Here is a 19,315-nt window from a genome sequence, read left to right as displayed (position 1 = left end):
CTGTCTCTCCTCTTTCTACCCCCTCTCTCTTTATCTCCCCATCTCTCTCTCTCTCTCTCCCTCTCTCCCTCCCCCCTCTCTCTTTCTCTCACCTGTCTTTCCACCCTTCTCTCTTTATCCTCTTTATCCTCTCTCTCTCTCTCTCTCTCTCTCTCTCTCTCTCTCTCCTCTCCCCTGTCTCCCCTCTACCTCCAACACCCCTCCCTTGCACATTTGCTGAGAGCAATTGACGTCAGCGCCCCCTCCCCCTCTCCATCGCCAGCGTTTCTCAGTCAGCCTCTGATAATCCATTCTAGACCCGGCACCGATACCTACAGCAAGTACTGATGCCAGCGGTGAGACTCGCACGGACCGCTCGGCTGCCTCCGCTCGCTAGCTCGCTGCTCTCAGTCCAGCCGCCCCGTTGGAGCGGTGGCCCGGTTCCATGGCTCCGACCCTCCCCTCCTCTCTCTCCCACCGAAAACTATTTCATCCCGGTCACTTCTGTCAGCGTGCTCACTTAGTGGGATGTCTACCGTTGCGTTTAATCTGACGGGGACCCGGTTTCTCCCGTAATCCGCAGACTGGCGGAGGCGAGAACCGAGGTGAAAGCATCTCCTGTACACGACTGACTGACTCTTCATTGCAGACGGGTCGGAGAGATCTGGGCTCCGGGCGGAAGGGATGCGATAGATAGTACGAAGCTCCCGCGAGTATGGTCATTGGATACAAGAATGCAAGCTCTGGGCTCCGGCTAATCTCGGTTGCAAAGACTTCTTGGCTAAACATGGGAGAGGCAAGGACGCTCGAGGTAATTTCATAGCTCGCGTTACGGACGGCGAAATAGTTGACCATGGAATTATCGGAAGTTAGGTGTTCCAGCGCCAGCGACGAACTCTATACGATTAACAAGACTCCGGCGACGAGACCCAAGAGACTGCTTTGGCAAAACGCTGTTCGGCACATCACCGAGCAGAGGTTCATTAACGAACAAACCAGCGCCAAAACCATCTCATCCTCGGAGGATTCATGGAGCCCCAACAGAAGGAAGCAATCTGCGGCCAAGACCTCGATCAGCGGACACAACAACGGGAGCACCAAGGTGTTTCCCGAGCGCACCAGTAACGACTTGGGCTTCCTCCACCTCGACTGTGCCCCCAGTAACTCCGACTTCTTTCTCAACTGGGGCTACACCTACCGTGGGGTGATATTCCCAACTCTGAAGAACTCCTTCAAGTCCCGGGATCTGGAGCGACTCTACCAGCGCTACTTCTTGGGCCAGAGGCGCAAGTCGGTGGTGGTGATGAATATTTTGGACGTGCTGACCAAGCTGACCGTCCTTATCCTGCACCTGACCCTGGCCTCCACTCCCATGGACTTGGTCAAAGGCGTCTTGCTGGGAATCTTCACCGGCATCGAAGTGGTCATCTGCGCCCTGGTGGTAGTGAAGAAGGACACGACGTCGCACAGTTACCTGCAGTACTGCGGCCTGGTGACCTGGCTTGTCATGGTCACCCAAATCCTCGCCACCGGCCTCGGCTACGGACTCTTGGGGGATGGCATAGGTTACGTCCTGTTTACGCTCTTTGCCACTTATAGCATGCTACCTCTGCCCTTGATCTGGGCCATCCTGGCCGGCCTCCTGACCTCCACCCTCAACGTTGTGGTACAGTTACTCATTCCCCGGGCCGCAGTCCCAACCACAAACCAGGTAGCCACGACAATCTTATATTTTTCCGGGCAGCATGTGAACCAACTCATACAATGCCACACCGCCGAATCCAGCAGGGCGATCTGTAATTTCTATGTAGAATAAATATAGTCAAAATATTTTATTGTCATGCTTATCCAAATCAATTCACACTCTCCCCCGTTGACGTGGTTTTGTTTATCTTTTTTTATATAAAGTGAGATGTTTACCCAGCTGTGCCTGGAATTAACTGGAAACTGCCTTTAGATTTATAATCTCTCATCTTTCCTCACATACAGTCAACAATCTTTGTCTTCATCTATGCCTGACCCGCTTCTGGGATCTGACTCATGTATCCGTGGGTCACAAGTGTCGCGGTGTGCGAGACTTGTTGGAAAAGGTTCTCTCTCCTGGGGTCATCGAATGGAATTTCATTCCGGTCCGATGGATGGGAGAGCACTAGCCGTTGGCAACCTATCGTTCCAGTGGCCGTGCCTCTCACACATGTTGATATAAGCAACGTGCATAAAGTATGTTTTTGTTTTTAATTAATCGCCGGTTTTGCGCAGTGGGCACTTTGCACTGCGGTGTCGCAGTCCGTCTCACTTCTGGACTGGAAGTTGTCGAGATAGTGGTCCCAGGTATCCCAAAGTTGCTCAGTTACTAGACAATGTATTGCTGACAGACTCCTTTGTTGTCAAAAGATAAGCGTTTATTTTGCTCACCGCACCGTTACTTTAATGAGAGTAGAAAAAAAGCATTTCTTGAAAGCCAGTGCCCAGCGTTTAGGGCTCCTTCCTCCCCAAGCCTTTAGTTTTCATTATCACTCGGAAAACGCTGGGAGCTCAGCTCCCTCTAGTGTCTGAGCTCGCGTTTCAAGACTGTCTTTCCGAACACGATAACCGAAAAAACTTGCCAGGGGCACCCGTAATTATTGTAGTCATTGCAAAGGATTGGATTTGATTGTGATTTCCCCCAAAACAAACCAACTTCATTTATTTCCAACCAGCCAAGATGTCCATAACACAATAGACGCACATCGTGTCGGTAAAGTTTTCCTTCACATGAACTCCGCAATGGGGTCCAAGATTTTAAGGTCTTCGGTATTTGCATTATTTCGCAGTTATTCCTCTCGTTTTGAGTGATCGTGCGTTTTGGAGAAGGGCCGCTTGGCAGGAACATCATTAACAACACAGCAAATCCGTAACATCAACCAAAGATAGACACAAACTGCTGGAGTAATTCAGCGGGGCAGGCAGCATGTCTGGGGAGAAGGCATGGGTGACGTTTCGGGTCGAGACCCTTCTTCAGACTGAAACGCACGAGAAAAGGGAAACGATAAATATAGACGATGATGCAGAGAGATACAGAACAATGAATGAAATATATGCAATAAAGTAATGATGATAAATAAGCCAGGCCATTGTTAGCTGTTTGCTGGGTGAGAACGAGAAGCTAATGCAACTTGGGTGGGGGAGGGATGGAGAGGGAGGGATTGCCGGGGTTACTTGAAGTTAGGGTAATCAATAATCATACCACTAAGCTGCCCAAGTGAAATATGAAAAACATTAACCAGCTGTTTTAATTGCCTTAGTAATTTAAGTCTGTCAACTGCTCGACATGTTGCTACAGTTAACCCTCACTTTCAATATGAATAGAATAAATATTGATGGTTCAGTTGTACTTTATTGCCACATGTACCGAGGTACAGTGAAATCATGCTTCTAAAACGGGTTCTGATTAAACTGTTCTATTTAAATAATTGCAATATATTTGAAAAAAAATGTGAATGTCTGCTATTTAATGGAGGTATTATCTAATAAGGCTCGTTAAGAAGATTTATATTGAGCACCTGATTGTTCTGATAAAGCGCTTTACAGTTAAGAGATTATCGTGGCGTTTCCCTTTAAAGACATTGACTAAGATATTTCTAGCAAGTTAACATCTAGCAAGTAATAGCAATGGGGATCGATAGTCGTCTCTGTGAAGAGAACAATAATATTGATCGGGCAGGTCATTTTGACATTGCCTCACCTTGAGTTCCTCCAGCACTTTGTGTGTTTTACCCTGAACAGGCGATACGGCGCCGTAGAAAAATGAACTGATTCTGGAGAGGAGAAATGAAATGTTGGTCTTTACTGTTTCAGATGATAGCCCAGTCGGTATTATTCATGTGCATGAACACGGCAGGGATATTTATCAGTTACCTGGCTGATCGAGCGCAGCGCCAAGCGTTTCTGGAAACCCGGAGATGTATAGAAGCAAGACTCCGACTGGAAACTGAGAACCAGAGACAGGTAAGAATAAATTTTTTTAAGCTAAGGTAGAATTGACTTGAGTATAGCACTGTACAGTAATCCATGTGTAATGATTTTTTAATTATTAAGTTGTAACTGAAAATAAAATTAAAAAGATACTTGCTGAGCAAATTATGATCAATTTATACTTAAAACACTGTACTATCAATAACTATTTTTCCTGGAAGGCCTCGTTAACATTGACCAAATAACTATTCAACACATGGAGTGATTGGAGCAAAATGTGGTGCAAATTCAAATTGAAGGATAACAGGACAGTGAGTTAATATATCATGTATCAAAATTTACAGGAAAGCTAGGGAAAGGGGAGAGGGGTGGAATAGAAATCCTGTGTGATTAAAGGTAAAATCACATCAGTGAATAAAGAAGGAATACATGTGATGAGCAGGTAATGGAGACTTTATGTTAACATTAATAAGAATGGATTTAAGATTGCAGTGAGTTGTGTATAAGTCTGCTGGTATTTTTTATTATGAAGCACTTGTATGTGAGATTGCCGAGATGGGCAAGGATACAGCAAAGACAATGCCGATTCATTGGGAGATTTTAACTTTCACACAGATTGAGAATTGAAAAACCAGCTCTCGTCAGAATTCAATGATTCAACAACACTTTATTGTCACGTGTATCTAGATACAGTGAAATTCTTTGTTTTTGCATACAATCGGGTAAAATCATACAGCAGACTTCACCTAGGTAGTACACTAAGAATCACCACTCTTTGTGTGTTGCGTTGAGTTTCAAAGGAGTTGAGTTTCTTGACTGTTCAGCTGTGTTAAAGTCAACAAGGAGCAAGCCATGTTGAATTTTAGTAATGGGGCAAATTTGATGCATGGACATTAGTTTGATATTAAAAAGGGGTAAATGAAAAGCAGTTTACGAAGAGGTTGGCTACCACAATAATGAGACACAGATGAGCTGGGTAAAGCAATCTGTGAAACAAAAGTAAAACAATGGAGTGCCTTTAGGAATGAAGTTCATGTGACATAGAAACAGGCCTCTCCAAAATACCGTGGACAAGTAAAGTTGGAAGAGACAAAGTAAAACTGCAAATTCGCTCAAAAAGTTAAAAAGTGGCAAAGATTATAGGAAGAGGAGAAACACAAAGAGTAGAAACATAGAAAATAGGTGCAGGAGTAGGCCATTCGGCCCTTCGAGCCTGCACCGCCATTCAATATGATCATGGCTTATCATCCAACTCAGTATCCTGTACCTGCCTTCTCTCCATACCCCTTGATCCCTTTAGCCACAAGGGCCACATCTAACTCCCTCTTAAATATAGCCAATGAACTGGCCTCAACTACCTTCTGTGGCAGAGAGTTCCAGAGATTCACCACTCTCTGTGTAAATTTTTTTTTTCTCATCTCGTTCCTAAAGGATTTCCCCCTTATCCTTAAACTGTAACCCCTTGTTGTGGACTTCCCCAACATCGGGAACAATCTTCCTGCATCTAGAATGTCCAACCCCTTAAGAATTTTGTAAGTTTCTATAAGATCCCCCCTCAATCTTCTAAATTCTAGCGAGTACAAGCCGAGTCTATCCAATCTTTCTTCATATGAAAGTCCTGACATCCCAGGAATCAGTCTGGTGAACCTTCTCTGTACTCCCTCTATGGCAAGAATGTCTTTCCTCAGATTTGGAGACCAAAACTGTACGCAATACTCCAGGTGTGGTCTCACCAATACCCTGTACAACTGCAGTAGAACCTCCCTGTTCCAATACTCAAATCAGAACAGTAACAGAACAGACAATAAGAGTTAGAAAGCCAGAATATGCAAAGTACTCATAAGATATTACAATATAAGTTCATAAGTTCATTTATTGTCACATACACCAATTGGTGTAGTGAAATTCACTGGCCAGGTCAGACATACAATTTTTAAAAAAGCAACAGACTCAGAAAACACATTTTAAGATAAACATCCATCACTGTGACTCCTACACATTTCTCACTGTGATGGAAGGCGAAAATAAAGTTCCAAGTCCTTCCCTTGTTGTTCTTCCTTGGTCGGGGGCCTCGAGCCCCCTGTTGAAGGAACGGTCTTGAGTCCCGTAGCCGGCGGCGTTCGGGCCTCCGCGTCGAGGCGATCAGCTCCCGCATCGGGGGGATGTCAGCTCCCCCGCGCGGGCGTTCAAACCTCGCGTCGGGGCTGGACGAACCTTCTGCAGCGTTGGAGCTCCCGACTAGCCTCTCCCGGGACTGCGAGCCCTTGATGGTAAGTCCGCAGGCCGTGGTGGTAGTGATCCCAGGCAAGGGATCCGCTCCGATGGTAAGTCCGCGCCCCGCGGTGGGGCTCACGACAGTCCGAGGCGGCTTCCAGCTCCATCGATGTAGGCCGCAGAGCCCGGAGAATGTGATCCGAAACTTGATCACATCTCCGGGAAGGTAAGAACCTGAAAAAAAACGTCTCCCCCGAACGCCACATAAAACAATCACAAGAACATTAAAACAAACTTTAAACAAACGCTAAAAATAACAAAAAGGATGAAAAAAATGAACAGACTGCCGGCAGGGCTGCCATCTCCCTCCTCCGGCGCCCCCTGGCAATATCAATGCAAACATCTTTTTTAATAATGTTCAGGAAGAGAGGCTAATCTAGAGAAATGTAAGTACATGGCAACTGATAGGTATGATATTATAAATGAAAGCAAGGAAGTAGCAGTGGTTGAAGAGATGCTTAGAGTGGAAAAACAAGGTCTGAAGAGGGTCTCGACCAAAAATGTCACCTTTTCCATTTTTCCAGAGATGGTGTCTGACCCACTGAGCTACTCCAGCTTTTTGTGTCTTTCTTCAGTTTAAACCAACATCTGCAGTTCCTTCCTACACAACAAGATAACACGTCAATCTAAGCATAACTTTCCAAGGAAACTAAGGAGATACAAGAGAGAATCGATACTGGAATCTTGAGCAGGAAACAAGGTGCTGGAGAAAGTCAGCATGTCAGGCAGCATCTGTGAGAAAGAAAACTCAAACTGTTTAGATATGGGGCAATCATTTGAAGCAGTGTAATTGGGACATAAATTTATTATTAGCAAAATAAAACTAAAGAAGGAATAATAAATATCCATCCCCAAATGTTTTCCTTTCCCCATTCCAGAGTTTTAAAGGAAGTAGGTGCAGAGACTTTAGTTGCCCTGACTGCAATATTGCAAAATCCTCTTGATTCAGGAAATACTCCTTTAGTCTGGAAAATTATGCATTACTCTGCTGTTTGAGGAAGGTGGAAGAGAATGGAAATAAATAATCATAGGACAGTTAATATGAAATATTTGTGCGAGATACTATTGCATTCTAATTATGTGGCGTTCCAAGGGGAATTGGAAAAATATATCACATATAAATTATTGCGACCTAAATTTAAAGTTATGGATCAGATGGAACAACGTTGATCTGGTTGGAATAGTGGCTGAGAGGCAGAAAACAAAAATTGGCAATAAAGAAGGCATAAGATGTGCCAACTTTGAAGTCCTCTTCTCTCTGACGGGAGTTTGGTGAGACCCTCACTCATAGATCCCCCTTTATGGTCACCTTTTCTCCAGCCAACAATGGGTCATTAGGGGCTCTACCCTTCCTTGGTCATCTGCTGTCAGCCCTGCTTTGTTCTGGCTGTTTCTTACCTCCAATTCCATCCCCCCTGCTTGCAGTCTCAAGGCCTGGATAGAGTGGATGTGGAAAGGATGTTTCCAATAGTGGGGGAGTCTAGGACCTAGAATGAAAGTACGTTCCTTTAAGAAGGAAATGGGGAGGAATTTCTTTAGTCAGAGGGTGGTGAAACTGTGAAATTCATTGCCACAGAAGGCTGTGGAGGCCAAGTAAATGGATATTTTTATGGCAGGGATAAATAGATTCTTGATTAGTACGGATGTCAGGGATTATGGGGAGAAGGCAGGAGAATGGAATTAAGAAGAAAAGATCAGCCATGATTGAATGTCGGAGTAGACTTGATGGGCTGATTGGCCTAATTCTGCTCCTATAGTTTATGAACTTATGAAACGTTACCCATCCTTTTTCTCCAGAGATGCTGCCTGACCCACTGAGTTACTTAGAAACATAGTAAATAGGTGCAGGAGTAGGCCATTCGGCCCTTCGAGCCTGCACCGCCATTCAATATGATCATGGCTGATCATCCAACTCAGTATCCTGTACCTAGCACTGTGTCCATTTTAGGCATATGATAAGCTTGCCTTCATCGATGGGGTTGATTACAAGTATCAGGAATTCATGTTGCAACTTTATAAAACTTTGGTTAGTTCACATTTGGAGTATTGTGCACAGTTCTAGTCACACCATTATAGGAAGCATATGGAGCCTTTGGAAAGGGTGAAGAAGAGGTTTTTCAGAATGCTGCCTGGATTAGAGGGTATTCGCTATAAGGAGAGGTTGGATACTTTCATTGATTACCCGGGAACGTCAGAGGTTGAATGCAGACCTGAGAGAAGTATATCAAATTATGAGACACTTAGATAAGGCAGAAAGTTAGAACCTGTTTCCAGGTGGATATGTCAAAGAATAGACGGTTATGGTTTTAAGGTGAGAGGGGTAACGTTTTAAGAAGAAGTACAGGGCAAGTTTTTTTTTTTACACAGAGAATGTTGGATGCCTGGAATGTGCTATCAGGGCTATTGGTGGAAGCAGAAGTGAAAGTGCATTTAAAATACTTTTGGATGGGCACATGGAAATACAGGCATTCTAGGAGTATGAAACACGTGCAAGTAGAGGAGATTAGTTTTACCTGGCATTATTTCCAGCACAGACATTGTGGGCCAAAGGGTCTATTCATGTGCTGTACTCATGTATGTTCCACACCCATTGGCAAAATGTGATTAGCGGGTATTTGAAATAATCTGTTATGCCTACAACTATTATCCGCTCTATAAAGAGAGCCACATGGATAGGCAGCATTGAAAACACTACAAATGGAACATTAAATCCTGAACTATTATTAATAGACTAAGCAACTGGGCAAAACAGTGTAGAAAATATTTCAGTACTGGCAAATGTATAGCTATCCACTTTGCATCAAAGAACAATATAACCAGGTACTGAATAAATAGAATAAAAATAGCACTGGATATTCAAAGAGGTATAAGAATATATGAACAGATCATTAAAACATTCAGTCTGAAGAAAGGTCCCAACCCAAAACACCACTTGTCTTTTTCCTCTACAGATGCTGCCTGACTCACTGAGTTCCTCCAGCACTTTGTGTTTTGCTCAGGATTCTAGCATCTGCAATTCCTCGTGTCTCCCTTAAAATAGTTATGCCTTGAAAGTTAGGAATAGGAGATTTAAGCACTGTTAAAGCAGTTGGGTTTCCAGCTTAGAAAGAGCATATTAACCTAGGAGGGGAGCGCAGTCTAGATTTACCAGAATGGTATCTGTTTTCTAAAGTTTTCATTATGATAAGCAATTGTTTCAACTAGGTTTGTATTCCCTGGAGTTAGAGGCTAAAGGTTTGAGGCATAATTTGTTCAGTTTTCTGAGATGTTCAAAGGAAATGGCAAATTAGATGGAGAGAATTCTGTTGGTTAAAAGTCTATGATTTACATCAGAAATGGATCTTTCAGCAAGGTCTGTAACTTCACAATGATTGTGCCAGAGGGGAATCTGTCAGGGTATGGACATTATTACAATACCCTTTATGACCACATCAACATTGTACTCTCATGGGTAAGTCTGTCAGCATTAAATTAATAGCAATGCAATTTAATAGATTTGAACCATTCTTATTGATGTTTCTAAAATAAATGGATGTTGCATGTTTTTTTTCAATAAAGTTAGCATTAGATAGCGACAGAGAACAAAATATTAATAAATACCAAAGGTAAATTAATTTATTTACTAACTGAAAATGTATTTAACAATTAGGATTGAATCAAAAAATACAGAAATACAATTACAGAAATACTAATTTCAATCCTATTATTCAGTAGTAGACTAAATTCATGATCTTGTGCAAGTCAAGAGATGTTTAAATTCCATGTACACAATAATAATTGCACTTTGATTCTCCATGTCTCCATGTCTTTGGACACATACCTACCATGGTTTCTCAAAAACACGGCTGCTATTCGGGATCTAAAATTTATAAGAACATTTCTTTAGGGTCTGTGGTATTTTCCAAAGAGATTTTAAGCAAATTTTGTCATTCAGAGAATTGTCTGTAAGTTGTCATGCATTTACGACAAGCACCAATTTCCCCTCATATCATTTCCAAGTGTAGTAAACAAAAAGTGATGCAAGGGTTAGATCCACTTTGGTGAAAAAGTTGCCTGGACATGCAGTTCTGTATTGGAAGAGCATTCTTAGATTCATTGCACGATAATTTTGTATCATATGTCATAAAGTCATAAGTGATAGTAGAATTAGGCCATTTGGCCCATCAAGTCTACTCTTCCATTCAATCATGGCTGATCTATCTCTCCCTCCTAACCCGATTCTCCTGCCTTCTCCCCATATCCTCTGACACCTGTACTAATCAAGAATCTATCTATCTCTGCCTTAAAAATATCCACTGACTTGGCCTTCACAGCCTTCTGAGGCAAAGAATTTCACAGATTCACCACTCTCTGACTAAAGAACCATAAGAAGTCACTTGAAATTTATAGTTTATTCTAGGTTTCAGTCTTTTGAATGCAGGATTGATTTTAAAACATATGCAATCTGTGTCTAGTTTCACATACCTGTGTGGAAAATATCAGTAACATTTGGCTATTCATTGAAACATTTGGAAATATTTAGAGTACAACAATTTTCTTTCTGAATTTGAGGGGTAACCTTTTTACACAAAGGGCGGTAGGTGTATGGAATGAGCTGCCGGAGGAGATAGTTGAGTCAGCTACCATCGTAATGTTTAAGAAACATTTAGATAGGCATATGGATAGGAAGGCTTAGAGAGATATGGGCCAAATGCAGGCAGGTGGGACTAGTCTAAATGGGGCATGTTGGTCAGCATGGGCAAGTTGGGCCAAAAGGCCTGTATGACTCAATGACTAATTTGGAGATGGATAAATCATGTCACTGTGAATACTTCCTGACTTTGACATACACAGGTAGGATGCATAAACAATTAAAGGGTTTTCTTGGTTCCTTCTTCCTATATAGCTTACTTTCATAGCTTGGCACGACAGGTTCAGTAGAGGATTTTGCAATGTAAAATAAACAGAATAACAACAGAATACAATGCTATGACAAAATGTATAGTGTCACAAATATTTATCAGTTGGCCCGTTCTCTTTCAAGGTGTCATTTTGAGCTTTTCAGAACAAAATAACAGGTTTTACAAACTTTCCAAGTTAATGCTGATGGTGGTAAATCAGTAAACTGTACAGTATATATATATATATATATATATATATATAGTTATATTACCTATGAGGAATTACGTTAAAAGTGTGGCAACATTTTATGTCTCGATAATGTAATGGAATCAAGGATATGAGCAAAATAATCTGTGATTATGGCTCTAAAACTGCTTCCCTAAATCTATTTCCTGACGTTCTATATGATGACATTACATGGAATCTGTTTCCCACACCCCTGGAGAAAGCCTATGTGAATGGTTTCTGATAAGCAACATTTAATTATGCTGTGTTTGAAAATTTCCTTTAGCATTGTATCCCTGCGCAAGTAATGTTAAGCAGCCTGCAAAAAATTTTTTCTTTGGGCACCTTTTGCAATGCTTTTAAATGACGCAAATAATTCCCTTGCTGAAAAGGTGGCAGGGAAACTGTTTACAGGCTACTGCTGATGCCTGTGGACTCAATAACAAAATATGCTTTACAGCATCGGGAAATTGCTGAACTTGCAATCTATAAATCTGCCACCCAATATTTTGTATTAATCCCGGTACTAAAGGTACCAATATTCAAGGGGAAGATTATTTTAGATTTTGAGGGATAATTGTAACTATATATATTTAATGTTATGTTTTATTTAGGTGTTATATATTATGCAATCTTAGCCATCCATTCCAGCATGAATCTAAAACAGATTATAGTGATAAAGAGATATTGATGACAAATTGGAGTATAATTTCAAATTTACTGGTGGTGTAATCTAGGAGGTAATTAATTGGAAGCTCATTTTACTATTTGTTTAATTTTTACTTGCAATGGAACAGAAATATGGACAATGTGCAAATTTAGAATTTTGTAAGACTACCCAAGTTATATATTAGTGTTCTAAACGGTGTTGAGTGTTATGGGGAGAAGGCAGGAAAATGTGATTAGGAGGCAGAGATCATCCATGATTGAATGGCGGAGTGGAGTCGATAGGCCGAATGGCCTAATTCCATTCCTATAACCTGTGAACTTGCAAACTTGTAATGCACTTTATCACCCAGTTCCCAATTCACAGTTAGTTTGCTACTGATATTTTTTATTCAAACTGAAAAATAAACGTCCCATAAATTATCCATGTGTAAATAGGCAGTGTATGGGAGGTTAATGTATGTTTTGAATGAGGGTTTGTGGCTGCAGACTTCAGTGGTACACCACAGGGAAGGTATCTCACTCTTATGCATGGAGGAAAATCAATCTCATTATTGAAGGTGTGTGTATGAGTCCAGGGGAAGAGAGACCAGAGGTGACAGAACTGATGGGACTGAGATGTAAGTATGGGGAGATCTTGCTCCCAAGGGTCAGGTCATCTGGTGTGTCAGACAAAAGGTATGTGGGTGGGTGGGGGTTGGGTTTGAAGTTGATTATGGGTTTAGTTTAGTTTATTGTCATGTGTACCTAGGTACAGTGCAATGCTTTTTGTTGCGTGCTGTCCAGTCAGTGGAAAGACTATACATGATGACAATTGAGCCAACCACAGTGCAGGGATACAGGATAAAGGGAATAATCTATAGTGCAAGATAAAGTCCAGTAAAGTCTGATTAGAGATAGTCTTATGGACCTGTCCCACTTAGGCGATTTTTCAGGCGACTGCCGGCGACTGTCATGTTATCAAGAAAAACTGGCAACCGGAACGGCGACTTTCAGAGTGGAACACACACACACACACATCGCTTCTTTCACCAGCCCGTTATGCAGGCGGGGGGCAGGGCAAGCGGGGAGAGTGCTGTCTGAGTGAAATTCACATGGTGCAAAGCCAAGGTGATACCGCGATGAACAGGAAGGTTGGCGCTGTAATTAAGACGGCTAAAGATCAGTGTATAGTAAGTCCTTTAAAAGGGGGGGGGAGAGGGGGGGGGGGAGAGGGGGGGAGGGGGGGGGGGGGAGAGGGGGAGAATGGGGGCAGAAGGAATGGTGACAACTTTTAAGAAGCCAGAGATACACGGCTGTGATGCTCGGCGGACATTAACATTACCGGTCGGTTATCCTTGGTTCTGAAAACCACTGCATTCGGTTTTTTTCCTCAATGAGCCAACGAAATTCACCGGTCAGCACCGGCTACAACCTACAAAAAACTAGGAAAACCTTCAACCTCCTGGCAACCCACTAGGACCTCCTGGCGACCCACCTTCGGCATGCGAATTCTCGCTACTGTCCATTGCGGCTTCATTCTCGTCATCGCTAATTTTTCAACATGTTGAAAAATTAGCAGCAACTATAATGAGGCCGCGACTAGTTCCCAGTGTGCGGGAACTCCTCAAGACCATGAAGGCGACTCCCCGGCAACCATCCGTGAACATGTGGCGACCATGTGGCGACTGCAGTCGCCTAAAAAGTCGCCTAAGTGGGACAGGCCCATAAGAATCTCCAGTGAGGGGAGAGATGGTAGCTCAGGGTCGCTCTCCATTTGGTGTTAGGATGGATCAGTTGCCTGATGAAAATGGGAAGAAACTGTCCCTGAAGTGACCAGTAGCAGCAAGCAAGAGATCAATGGAAAACTCAGGAGACAGATAGTGGCGTCGTGGGAGGCAATTGAAGGATTGTTGGGCGGAGTCAGATGCAATCATCTGTGAAGTTTAAGCAAGATTGTGCGGGAATATTTGAGAAAATGTTTGGAGATACAATGGAGGGAGATTAGGGAAGAGTTGATTGAGGGTGTGGGGGTAGAGACCAAGAGATATTTTGGGACCAGTTGAGCAAGGAATTTAAGATGGGGAATGGAGGTTAATCGACGGTGTGAGTTGAGAGATTGTGAACATTTGGACAAGGGATTGGTTGAAGTGCAGAGAGGATGTAACTGGAAGGGACTGGTTGCAGATGGAATTTTTCACTTAAAACCAAATTTCACAACTGAGACATAAAAATTCTCCTTTGTGATTGACTTTTCAAAAATGAAATTAAATCTCATGATGCAGTAATGCATTTCTCTACGCAATCAAATATCTAAACCATGGTGTATTCCAGGTAGGATTAAGGTGTGGATGAAAAATTTATAACACTTTTCTAAAGTTGATATTTTCAAATCCAAATGAATGAAAAAAGATATAAGCTTGTCGCCGGTAGTCATTAACATTTGGCAGATCTGTAATTTGTGAAGGTCAAATAAAAGGGAATCTGTTATATTTTGAGACTGAGGAAATAAATTCACGGCAGGTGCTTGCATTTCCTTCTCTCTAATCACACCAGATGCAGATGAATCTCATAAAGTACATCAGTACTGTTATCAGAGTTAATGAGGCATTCTGCTGAATCTATTTCGACTTCAATTAAAATTGCAACAAAATGTAAGGATCTGAATTCGACATATATTATTGGAGGTACAACTGTGCTTTGCTTCGCAATTAATCTATAATGCAAGAAGAATTATTTAGCTGAGATTCAATCAATACTGTCTTCACTTTGAAATGCAAATCTGATGTGCATATTGGTGTGTGAAGAACTTTATTTATGAATACTACAGATCAGTAGCAAATCCATTCATTTTGGTTTCTAGCTCGATTACATTGCCTGTCAGCATTTGTGTGAGGTCACATCTGTTGTTAAAATTGGACAAAGTCAGCATGGATTTATGAAAGGTAAATCATGTCTGACGAATCTTATAGAATTTTTCGAGGACGTAACTAGTAGAGTGGATAAGGGAGAACCAGTGGATGTGTTATATCTGGACTTTCAGAAGGCTTTCCACAAGGTCCCACATAAGAGATTAGTATGCAAACTTAAAGCACACGGTATCAAGTCAAGTCAAGTTTATTCAGGGTTCAGTATTGATGTGAATAGAGAACTGGCTGGCAGACAGGAAGCAAAGAGTAGGAGTAAACGGGTGCTTTTCAGAATGGCAGGCAGTGACTAGTGGGGTACCGCAAGGCTCAGTGCTGGGACCCCAGCTATTTACAATATATATTAATGATTTGGACGAGGGAATTTAATGCAACATCTCCAAGGTTGCGGATGACACGAAGCTGGGGGCAGTGTTAGCTGTGAGGAGGATGCTAGGAGACTTGGATAGGTTGGGTGAGTAGGCAAATGCATGGCACATGCAGTATAATGTGGATAAATGTGAGGTTATCCACTTTGGTGGCAAGAACAGGAAAGTAGACTATTATCTGAATGGTGGTCGATTAGGAAAAGGGGAGATGCAACGAGACCTGGGTGTCATGGTACACCAGTCATTGAAAGTAGGCATGCAGGTGCAGCAGGCAGTGAAGAAAGCAAATGGTATGTTAGCATTCATAGCAAAAGGATTTGAGTATAGGAGCAGGGAGGTTCTACTGCAGTTGTACAGGGCCTTGGTGAGACCACACCTGGAGTATTGTGTACAGTTTTGGTCTCCTAATCTGAGGAAAGACATTCTTGCCATAGAGGGAGTACAGAGAAGGTTCACCAGATTGATTCCTGGGATGGCAGGACTTTCATATGAAGAAAGACTGGATAGACTCGGCTTGTACTCGCTAGAATTTAGAAGATTGAGGGGTGATCTTATAGAAAATTACAAAATTCTTAAGGGGATGGACAGGCTAGATGCAGGAAGATTGTTCCCGATGTTGTGGGAAGTCCAGAACAAGGCGTCACAGTTTAAGGATAAGGGGGAAGTCTTTTAGGACCGAGATGAGAAAAACATTTTTCACACAGAGAGTGGTGAATCTGTGGAATTCTCTGCCACAGAAGGTAGTTGAGGCCAGTTCATTGGCTATATTTAAAAGGGAGTTAAATGTAGCTCCTTGTGGCTAAAGGGATCAGGGGGTATGGAGAGAAGGCAGGTACAGGATACTGAGTTGGATGATCAGCCATGATCATATTGAATGGCGGTGCAGGCTCGAAGGGCCGAATGGCCAACTCCTGCACCTATTTTCTATGTTTCTAAAATACTCATTCAATGTTTTCTTCCATGTTTGACTATTCCAGCTCATTACCGGCTTTTGACTCTTTATCCTCTGTAATCTCGACAACTACAAAATTCTGCTGACCAAGTCCTAGATCATACCAATTCCTACTCATTACCCATGTTTGCTGAAATTCATTAGATTCCTGATGGATGTAGCTCAGACTTAAGATTCTCATTTTTTGTTTTCAAATCCCTGCATGGTTTCACCTCTCCACTTGTTATAGAGTCATAGAATTATGTTCATAAGTTCATGTGATAGGATCAACTTAAGCTATTCAGCCCTTCAATTCTACTCTGCCATTCAATCATGGCTGATCTATCATTCCCTCTAAACCTCATTCTCCTGCCTTCTCGCCATAACCCCTGGCACCTGTACTAATCAAGAATTAATCTCTGCCTTAAAAATATCTATTGACGGCCTCCACAACCATATGTGGCAATGAATTTCACCAACTCACCACCCTCTGACTAAAGAAACTCTTCCTCATCTCCTTCCTAATGGTACGTCCTTTTATTCTGAGGCTATGGCCTCTGGTCCTAGACTTTCCCACTAGTGGAAACATCCTCTCCACATCCACCCTATCCAGGCCTTTCATTATATGCCAAACTATATGTCATTGTAAAAGGCCCTTTAGCCCTATGTCCATGTCAACCACAATGTCTGTCTGAGCTAGTTCCTATTTGCCTGCATTTGTCCCATTTCTCTATATGTAACTGTCCAAATGTTTTTGTTTTAACATTATAATTGTACCCACCTCTACAGCTTCCTCTGATAGCTTGTTCCATAAACCCGTCAACCGCTGTGTGAATTTAATCCAATTTAGAATAAGGCTGTAACGTAACAAAATGTGGAAAAAGTGATGGGGTCTGAATACTTTCTGAATGCACTATATATACTGTACAGTATACTAATATACCAACTTGATATATTATACTAATATATTAACTTGGAAAGTTTGTAAAACCCGCTATTTTGTTCTGAAAAGCTCAAAATGACACCTTCAAAGAGAAAAGGTCAACTGATAAATATTTGTGACACCAAACATTTTGACATAGTATTGTATTCAGTTCTTATTCTGTTCATTCTACATTGCAAAATCCTCCAACCACTGTGTCCCGTCAATTCAAGCACTCTGAATAATATCCCTCCACGACCAGCCTCCTTCCACCAAGCCATTTATTTACAAGAATAATCCCAGGAATGAGTATTCCTGAAGTCTGAAGAAGGGTCTGAAGAAAGGCCTCGACCCGAAACGTCACCTATTCCTTCGCTCCATAGATATGCCTCACCCGCTGAGTTTCTCCAGCATTTTTGTCTACCTTTGATTTTTCCAGTATCTGCAGTTATTTCTTAAACATTTCGTCTACTCCACTGGGAAATCTCCTCAAGGTATGCCTACCTTGAAGAAGTTCTCCTCTCTCCGTCTGAAGAAGGGTCTCAACCGAAATGTCACCTATTCCTTCGCTCCACAGATGCTGCCTCACCCGCTGAATTTCTCCAGCATTTTTGTCTACCAGGAATGAGTATGTTAACCTATAATGAGCGTTTGTCGGCACTGGGCCTGTACTCGCTGGAGTTTAGATGAATGAGGGGGGATCTCATTGAAACATACAGAATAGTGAAAGTCTTGGATAGAGTGGATGTGGAGAGGATGTTCCCACTGGTGGGAGAGTCTAAGACAAGAGGTCATAGCCTCAGAATTAGAGGACGTTCTTTTAGGAAGGAGATGAGGAGAAATGTATTTAGACAGATGGTGGTGAATCTGTGGAATTCGTTGCCATTGAAGGCTGTGGAGGCCAGGTCAATGGATATTTTTAAGGCAGATATAGATATATTATTGATTTATACAGGTGTCAGAAGTTATGGGAGAAGGCAGGAGAATGGGGTGAGGAGGGAGAGATAGGTCAGCCATGATTGCATAGCGGAGTAGATTTGATGGATTAATTCTACTCCTTATGGTTCTGGTCCTGGTAACAGGCCCCCCCAATCTTTGTACATCCCCAACCCTTTCCATCGTTATGGTGATTTCATGTTTCCTGTATCTTGTGTTTTATGACTGTTGGCAGATTAATTTCCCTCCTGGGCTAAATAAACTTCTATCGTATCAAATCGTATTGAATCGAATAATATCCCTCCATGACCAGCCTCTGACTCCTTCGACCAAGCTAAATTTGTATCCAATTCACTAGCTCACACTGGATCTCATGTGATATAACCTTCCGGACTAACCTGCCATGCGGGACCCTGTCAGAATGCCAGGGTGGTGCAGTGGTAGAGTTGCTACCTTACAGCACTTGCAGCGCCGGAGCTCTGGGTTTGATCCCGACTACAGGTGCTGTCTGTACGGGGTTTGTACGTTCTCTCCTTGATCTTCAGTTTCCTCCCACACACCAAAGACGGACAGGTTTGTAAGTTAATTGGCTTGGTATAAGTATAAATTGTCCCTAGTGTATGTAGGATAGTGTTAATGTGCGGGAATCGCTGGTCGGTGTGTAATCCGTGGGCCGAAGGGCCTGTTTCCACTCTGATCCTCCCTTCATCCCACCGATTCCGCATCGACCATCACATTGATTCCATGTTATCCCACTTTGTCATCCACTCTTTACACATTAGGGGCTGTATACAGAGGCCAATTAGCCTACAAACGTGAACATCTTCGGGATGTGGGAGGAAGCTAGGGCACCCAGTGGAAACCCATGCAGTCACAGATAGAACGTGCAATCTCCACACAGACACCAACCAAGGTCAGGATTGAATCCAGGTCTCTGGCCGCCCCTTGATAAAGTTGTCACATTATGAAGTGATTATTAAAGATTAACATCAGGGAATACAGCAATTTAGTATATATTACGGTATCCTACAATATTAGCAATGAAACTCATCATCCAGGGAAGTGAGATGTTATTTTTAACCCAAAAATGAATCATGAGACCCAAATGCATCAGCTACAAATAATTCAGGATAGTAACATGACAGAATAAAGATGCAATTGCATGAATAATCGATGCAGAATACAGTATACTGACCAGAATGATATAAAATAGCTAAAACTACTCAGTAATTATATTGAAAGCTGTAAATTGTGTAACTTAACTTTCTTACTG

At 42.3% G+C, this 19,315-nt stretch overlaps 1 protein-coding gene across 2 annotated transcripts in view; it reads left to right on the top strand.

The window, feature by feature from the left end:
* The first annotated feature begins 230 nt into the window (after positions 1–230).
* adcy8 (adenylate cyclase 8) overlaps positions 231–19,315 on the top strand; it is a 116,992-nt gene continuing 97,907 nt past the window's right edge. Inside the window, exons 1-2 of one of the 2 annotated variants that reach the window (XM_033019659.1) lie at positions 231–1,690; positions 3,817–3,966. In XM_033019659.1, coding sequence (XP_032875550.1) covers positions 833–1,690; positions 3,817–3,966 — 1,008 coding nt within the window. In that variant the 5' untranslated portion in view covers positions 231–832. The remainder of the gene's footprint in view (positions 1,691–3,816; positions 3,967–19,315) is intronic. The other variant, XM_033019660.1, reaches the window with a different exon arrangement.

This window comes from Amblyraja radiata, chromosome 4 (assembly GCF_010909765.2).
Source record: "Amblyraja radiata isolate CabotCenter1 chromosome 4, sAmbRad1.1.pri, whole genome shotgun sequence".
NCBI classification, from domain to species: Eukaryota; Metazoa; Chordata; class Chondrichthyes; order Rajiformes; family Rajidae; genus Amblyraja; species Amblyraja radiata.
The sequence above is the reverse complement of the archived record's forward strand: the minus strand, read 5'-3'. Positions and strand labels throughout refer to the sequence as shown.